Raw genomic sequence first — 8,355 nt, 5'->3', positions numbered from 1 at the left:
AAAAAAAAACAATACACATCATTGAAATATTAATACATTCATCACTCCATTTAGAATCTTAAATAGTTTTTGATATTTCAGGTGATGGTGACAGTAGTGTTACTAAAAAACTCAATGAATTATTACCATATGGGAGTGATTTTAAAATACAAAAGATTGAGTGTAAAAATCATCTCATGAGAAATTACTGTACAAAATTAACCGCGCTTACTAAAAGGACTGATTACTCAATCGTAATACGGAAGTTTATAACTCAAAACATTATCCGTTTTCGTTCTGATATTACCAAGGCTATTGAACATCATAAAAACATGAATGTACCACTCCGCATAAAAACTGATGGTCAGTGAATTTGATGAAAAACTTTATTTTTTTATTATTATAAAAATAGTATTGTTTTTAATATATATTATTTTATTTTTAGAACTTAGAAAAGATATTTCTAATAGTGTCCTTCATAGACTAGGGTATCACAATAAGTGTGCAGCATACTTTTGTTCTGGGCCATAAGTTGGGGAAATTAATTTAGTACCAGAAGCAGAAAAAACCGGAATCATGACTGATATTAGGAACATAGTGCATAGATTGGTTATACATGCCGACAGTTTAATTGAAAGTGTAGATACTAATCCATGTGAGCAGTTTAATGCTATAATAAATAAACATATAGGAGCAAAACGCATTAATTTTACACAGGGGTCGAACTACAAAACTAGGGTAGAAGCAGCTGTTGTAGCATTTAACTCAAAGAATTATATACGAACAATACATAAGAAAATTGTTACAACTAGTCCAGGTAGGAAATACTATTTAATTATAACTCTAGATTGATAAAATAAATGTAATTTTGAATTTTGATACAAATATTATGGCATTATAGGAAAATTTTCTAAACTGCACATTCGCAACATCGAACGCTTTAGAAAAAATACAACAATGAGGCGAAGAAAACTATTCACAGGAGGGATTAAACGATCAAAATCAAAGTCAATGTTTAACGGCCCAGATGTGGATTACGGATTAGCCTTACCGTTAGACGATGTAATGAGTTCTGACGAATTGCAAAAGAAAAAAATGTTGTTTTTAGACAAATTAAAAACAGTTGATAAAAAACAGTTAGAATTTATTACCAGAGAACAGAGTTGTAGTCAAGATTGGTTCCTGGAGCGTAAAAAAAGACTAACTGCATCAAACTTTGGAGATATTTGTAAGATGAGAGCCACTACAAGCTGCAGGAAAAAAGTACACAATATGCTTTATAAGCCGAATACTGTGTGCAAGGAAATGAGCTATGGAATTCAAATGGAATCAAGTGCAAGAAATGAATTTGAAAAATTATCGAAAAAGTCGGTCAAGTCCTGTGGGTTATTTACAGATGATACCTTTCCATATTTAGCTGCAAGTCCGGGTATGTGGTTTATTTTTATTTATTATTTTTAATTAAACTATCTAACTAACTAAAAATATAAAATATTTAGATGGTCTCATTAACGAAAACGCTATCATTGAAATTAAATGTCCGTATGCAGCGAAAGACTCTTTAAGTGCTATTCAAGCAGTTAAAAATAATCAAGTATTTATTTTATTTATCTGAACATAATATTTGTATTGGTATCAGTTACCACGTATTATCTAACCTGATAATTACTTAATACAAAGTTTTACCGGAAAATATTTTATTAGTTGCAGTATTGTACTATCAATGATGATGGTATGATTGTTATTAAAAAAGACCACAGTTATTTTTATCAAGTCATGGGTCAGTTGCGAGTAACTGGTAGAAATTGTTGTTATTTTGTGATACATACAATGCAATGGACCAATATAGAGAAGATTTATTACGAAATTGAATTTTGGAACACTAAAATGGTTGATAAATTAAAAATGTATGCTAAGTTCATAAATTTCACAATTATTATTTATTACTTATTTACTTATTTATTTTTATGTGTACAATTTTTTACAGATTTTACTTAGAATGTTTGCTTCCAGAAATAGTTGATCCACTTTACGGAAAAAGAATGCAAATTGAAGACATCAGAGAACCACCACATATAATAGAGGCACAACATTTGTTAAAACAAAACCAAACAAAAACAAAAAAAAAATTAAAGCATGAAAAAAAATAAAGTTCTTTAATTCATGTCTTACCTATATATTTTTTTTTGCCTGTCATGCACGAAAAAGACGCAACACGATTGTTTTAAAAAATAAAAAAATATTTAGTATTTTAATATATTTTAAACACTCAACCCAAAAATAACATAAATATAATAGGAATTATAATAGGAAAATATTATTATATATAAATAAATACCTAATATAAACAATCAATATATTTTACACATATATTACTTTTTAAAATGATTTATTTATGAATTATGACCAAGCAAGTAATAATAATATTTATTTATACATTTATAATTTAATAAAATATAGATTTCCTAGTCTAAATATTAATGCATACAATAAATGTACAATCTTAGGTTCGCATTACCTACTCTGTTTAGTGTGAGCACAATATGCGAAAGAGATCCGAACAAGCCTATGGACCTGTAATTAGTAATTTATTTGCGCGAACGTATGGATAATTATTGAAAACATTTGCGAACAAATGCAAATTATTTACCTATAGGTATTAATGTATTATATTTAAATAAGTAATAATTCAATAAATTCAAATCAAGCTATGTTATAATACAGTTCTTACGATCTACGATCTTTACGATCGCCGCGTTTAGTACATTAGAAATACTAGGTGAACAATGAACATATTAGGTAAATATTAGCATTGATGTTATGAAAACGACCGTCTGACATTTGTTTGCATTATTTACAATTATACATTTCAAGTTAGTTAATTTTAGGCAGTTAATGTAGACCCAATCTCCAAAGAATACGGATGCTAAAGGTAAAAACATATCTTAGAACATCATTATCGTATCTACGAGTATACATTAAAGGTATTATTATTTATTATTTAAAAAAATGTTTGTTTTTATTTATTATTATATTAAAAAAGTAAGATAATATTGAACAGTTGAACGTAAAATATGTATTTATTTAGGTACTATTAAATTATATTATACTGTATGTATTATATTTGAATGAGTAATAGTGCAATAACTACAAATTAAGCTATGCTATATTACAGTTTTTACAATATATACATTGGTGCATATATTTAGGTAAGCAGTAACTTTAAAAAAAAAATAGTTCGAATGGGTACGCGCGGTTATTGAAAACAATACTGCGGCGTTTACGTGTGTGAATTTTATATTGACGCGATCCGTCATGGTCAAACGATCATCGAATAATAACCGACGCTCCCGAGGGCCGAGACCAGATTGAGCGGTGCGCCGATGCCGCCGACTACGAGTAGTATAGTCGTAGGCGTGGCATACGCGACGCGCATCGCGTGCTTGCGGATCCTGAAAACACTTAAAAGCGCATTCTCTCAGCCGTTGTATACGTTTCGCTTTCGGTGTGGCGTCCTCTTAAGCAAAATAAAAATTGTGGCCCCTTCAGTAGCATAGATAGCCCCCTCCACAAATAAGTGAACAAAACAAATATATAATTATAATTTATTTATATATTTTAACAAACATAGTTATGTTATACATTTTTTATTTCTACAGACTATAGATTTCTTTTACCTACCTATTATGTACAAAATTAAACATTTTTTTTTATATTAACTGTAAGAAGCTATATTTATATACTTATAATAGAAATAATACACACACTGTGTGGCCTATTCGTAGGCAGACAAAAATTACCTCGTCCCTTCAGGACATCTTGATGATTTGGGCCGTGGTTATTTCTCTGAGCTTATTATTACTGTAATTTGTCCAGAGGTTTTGCCATTCATCCATGTACTTGAATTTAATTGAATTTCGAAAGTCTTGGTCAGATATGTGGGGACATACTTCGAAAATGGAGGTAACTGTAGTTTTTTTAGCTTTTAGGTAAGCTGCTGCGTTACCTATTACACCAACGTGTCCCGTGATCTAGGCAAGAGACATACTATTTTCATTAGATTCATTAATTATTCTGCTGATAACTGGTTGCGATGTATTTATGTGTTTGAATAATATTGCTGATTAGATTGATTAACGAATCTGACATTATAAGATATTTCTTATCGTTTTAAACTGAATACTTCGGATGGCTGTGAGTTTCGCTAAGGCTTCTACGGCAAAAATACTGCATAAATGATAGGTTTTTAATTGTATATTAATGTCGTTGGATATTACGGCTAATCCTGTCTTCTGCTCGATTTTCGACGAGTAAGTAGGTATATATTATGTGTATGTGTTCCGAGTACGATTTCAGCAGTTCATAATGTAGACACTGACTTTTATATATGTTTTATCTTTCGTAATTTAGTTGTGGAATGATAGGTTTTGGTCTATTTTATCTTTATTAAATCGACAAAGAGATACATTTAATTCGATGCTTTGAATATTGAATAGTATTATTTGTTGAAGTTTCGTTTTTTTAATAAAATCTTGTTGTCTCTCATATAGTGGCCTGAGATGAGATAAATTTGCTGGATTTAAGTGGTAGGTTTTTTTATGATTTTATTGTACACAGGATTTTCTTGATTTTCTGCTATTTTTATTATATACTTGGTTTCGAGTGGTTTTCTCCTTAATGCAAGGGTGATTCACCAACTATAAAAAGTATGCTTGTGACTGGGCTACTTTTAAATATAAATCCAAAGATAGATGGTTAGAAAAAAATTATTATACTATGTGATCAATGATGATTTTTTTTTTTTAATGAAATAAAAAATGTTTTTAAAATTGAATTGTAATCTTGAAAATATGCACATTTTTATCGGGGATTTTAGGTCATTAGAATAAAAAAATAAAAATTAGTGGAGGCTATTGAGTATTTTTTTATAATTATTTAAAATACAATGCTTCATACAAATAATAATATGCAGTTTATACAGCGGTGGGTTTGACTTATAATTCTCGTTAAACACATAATATTTCCAATATTAATGTATGATCTTGAATGTGGTTGGATTAGCTTCAGTTTTTATTCTCAGTAAATTCTAACACGTTGACATTTGTTTTGAATATGGATAATTCAAAACAGTAAAATTACCTTACAAATGCAGAAAAACGCATTTAAATAGTTTCAATTCGCATTAAGTGTGTTACATAACTATATTATTTACTTAATAGTCTATATATAGTTCATAAAATATATATGGAATTCTTATTATGATTTATTTGCCACTGACTAATTTGTGGTGAGACGGTATTATTGTGAGACACGTTGTTTATAGGACATAAGTACAACCAAGTTTATATAATATATATATGATACATAGGTACTTTCATACATTGCAGTTTTGTTCACTTTGTTTAGAACGAACTAATTATTTAGCGAAAACCAGCGAAAATTTCGAAGCAAACACGCGCACACTACCACCGTTATTATACTGTACGAAATAAGTTAGTCGTGTACTGCAGTTAACGAGCGACGTAGTGATAAAACGAAAAACAAAATTAATTGCATCTGTACAAAATAGGGTTTAAAAATATGACCTCTGCAGAGCTGGTAATTACCTACGGGTATATTAATAGCAGTAGGTCGTCGTGTTAAACTTATCGTATGAAAAGCAATGTTTCCTCTTTCGCGTATAATACAATAAAATATATTATGCACTTTATTATGCACTTTAAAATGAGTTATTGAACGCCGCAGACAGATTGTAACCTTTAAACATAATGCCTCGTATGCACATACATACACATGCAAATTCTTGTACTTTTGAAAGAAAACACGAACACAACAATCGATTTATTATTATATATAATTGTAACATTATCAATTTTTTATTTACCATTTATTTGAAATCCACCAGTATTCGATTAAAATGTGCTGGATTTTCAAAATCCTATACCACCATCTAGCTATATGCTGTACATTATTGTTTAACGAGGGGCATTAAAAAAACAGTTTACTGAAATTCATCTTTCACCATGTCGTTTGAGATTTACAGAGCCGTGAAATCGATAACAACAATTGATGGCAAGTTAGTCAAAATCATAATATGGAATTAATCCAATCCGAACTTTTCCGTTTTTATTTACATGTGCTCTCAATTTCTTACACAAAACACCTTTAAATCAATTACAATCAATAGTGTTTTGTATTCACAATATATTATATCATAATAGCGTAAGTTATATATAATTGAAAATCGAATTTTTGTTTTCAAATTTTATCTTTCGTTTATCGAACGTGGTGTATAGTCGACGAGTTATTATTATTACATGTCACATCCCACCTATGTATAAGTATAACATGGTGTATACAGGTAACGAACAAAATACCGGATAGACAAAACACTGAACAAACAAAACTCTGTACGAGTCCGGTAAATAATGTCTAAATAAAAATGACAACGTGATTATTATCGTAAAAACCGTCAATAATGTGTCTAACATATACAATGTAGAATATTTGAGTCAGCTGTATACAGTGACGGCATGAACTTTTTTTGTCTAGACTCACATATTTATTTTTATACCACGCACAAAAAATCCATCTGTATTAGTAATATATGTTTTAAGTTATATTTTTTTTATTGTATATATTTTATACACAAAGAAATGTATTGCTAAAAACAGCAGAAATAATATCTAGGGTAGAGCAGTGTTAATCAAATTTCCCTGGAAAACTCAAAATTTGACTTTTCTTTCATCATTTATTCAATGTGATTTCAAATGCATATTGAGAAAAAAAAATTACTAAAGGTCAATATGAGGTCACATATGAACTGTAACTGCATAAATATCGACGAAAATACATCTCGAATGTAGGGGAAGCCAAATATTTGTACAATACCTAAATGCCATTGATTGTATATACTAATCAATTAATATTATACCTACAAGGCTACAGCAACATGCATATTACAATATATACACAGGGTGCACCTATTTGGCCATTTTTTTTTCTTCTGAATTTTAAACTTATTTTATGAGATATTTGAAGAAAATATAATATATAATTTCAAACAATTACATTTTCCTTTTAAGTAATCAAAATTGATTTTTTTTTTTAATCGCATTTGAATCGTTTAAAATCCCAACCTGGAATTGCGGCCCAAAATCTAAATTCCTCGAATAGTTTGCTTCTTATTACTAAAACCATCTTATCTGGAGACAAGGACCATTTTTTTCAAAACTTGAGGTTTCGTTGTTTTTCTATATTTTTGTTACAATTTCTTTGTGACATTGTAATAAATATAAAAGCCACTAGTTTAGGTTAGGTAAATGATAAACCATCTAAAATCCAAATCGAAGACGACAACCACCTACTACTAAAACTGGATCAATCACAAGTGAATTAAGACCATTCTTCTCATATACAGACTATTATTTTAATAGCCACTAAGAAATCATAATTCTTCTTCAAAATTAATAATAATTAATTGTCACTAACAAATTTAATATACTAATAGATCTTGCAGATACCGAGTTGTATTTCAAGATGAATAAAAATAATAATTATAATGAGGCAACACAGATGTCGAGATAAAAATGTAGTCTTTGTTTCTATTTCAATCATAGTAATTTATATAAAAAGTATATTTGTCATATTTAATTCAATTTAATTCTATATGAGCATTAAGCAATAATTTTTTTTTCCATTAGATGAAACATGCAATCTTGTACGTACATTCTTGTAGAAGTAAGTATCTGCGAGTGAAGGATTACAGTTATGGGTATTGTGTGAATAAAAAGGTGACACTGAACCCTAGTGATTTAAATATGTTTTTTAGGGTAAGTTCCTTTTAATTTTTATCATTATTATATTTTAAGAGATTTGTGATGAATTAAGTAAAATAAGAAAATACGAGAATGACTAAAAATCCTCAAAAAATCTTGATATTAATTTATTTATATCTATCTTGAAGGGTGTCATGATTAATTTCATTAGAGGTGACTTGGACATATTATTAGTTGGTAGTTAGGTGGAGGGTTAGAATGATTTAATAATGGGTGACTTTCTTTTAAATTAGCGTTATAATTGTTTAAAATGAAAATTAATATTTTAATGTAAAAGTTATTTCTGGTTACTAGTTGGAGACAGAACCGGAAAATAAAAGACATAATTATCTGAGATAGAACTTCAAAAAGGTATCTGGTTCAGAAAAGTGGATTTTTTTTACTGCGTTCTAAATTTTAAAATTGAATTCAAAGAAATAGAAAAATATCAATTGTTTTGACTATTGTTGTTTTTAACTTTCCATTTTGGGTCATAAATAATTGTTCGATGAACAATTTATATTTTTATTGTTATTGATGAGTGTGATATCCCCGACGG

General features: G+C 28.9%; 1 protein-coding gene across 1 annotated transcript; it reads left to right on the top strand.

Moving 5' to 3' along the window:
* The first annotated feature begins 555 nt into the window (after window positions 1-555).
* LOC111039562 lies at window positions 556-2,244 on the top strand. The gene is made up of 3 exons (XM_022323118.1): window positions 556-796; window positions 881-1,886; window positions 1,967-2,244. Exons 1-2 carry the CDS (start codon window positions 556-558, stop codon window positions 1,438-1,440), a joined length of 801 nt encoding a protein of 266 aa, XP_022178810.1. The 3' UTR covers window positions 1,441-1,886; window positions 1,967-2,244.
* The last annotated feature ends 6,111 nt before the right edge of the window (window positions 2,245-8,355 follow it).

Source organism: Myzus persicae, unplaced genomic scaffold (genome assembly GCF_001856785.1).
Source record: "Myzus persicae strain clone G006 unplaced genomic scaffold, MPER_G0061.0, whole genome shotgun sequence".
NCBI classification, from domain to species: Eukaryota; Metazoa; Arthropoda; class Insecta; order Hemiptera; family Aphididae; genus Myzus; species Myzus persicae.
Note: the sequence above shows the minus strand (reverse complement) of the source record. Positions and strands in the feature narration are given on the sequence as shown.

What these genes read in the sequence shown, in the direction of transcription:
- LOC111039562 (XM_022323118.1), top strand. Translation starts at nt 556, where the DNA reads ATGACTGATATTAGGAACATAGTGCATAGATTGGTTATACATGCCGAC. An exon ending in AATTGTTACAACTAGTCCAG is followed by an intron (nt 797 to 880) that starts GTAGGAAATACT and finishes ATGGCATTATAG; the next exon opens with GAAAATTTTCTAAACTGCAC.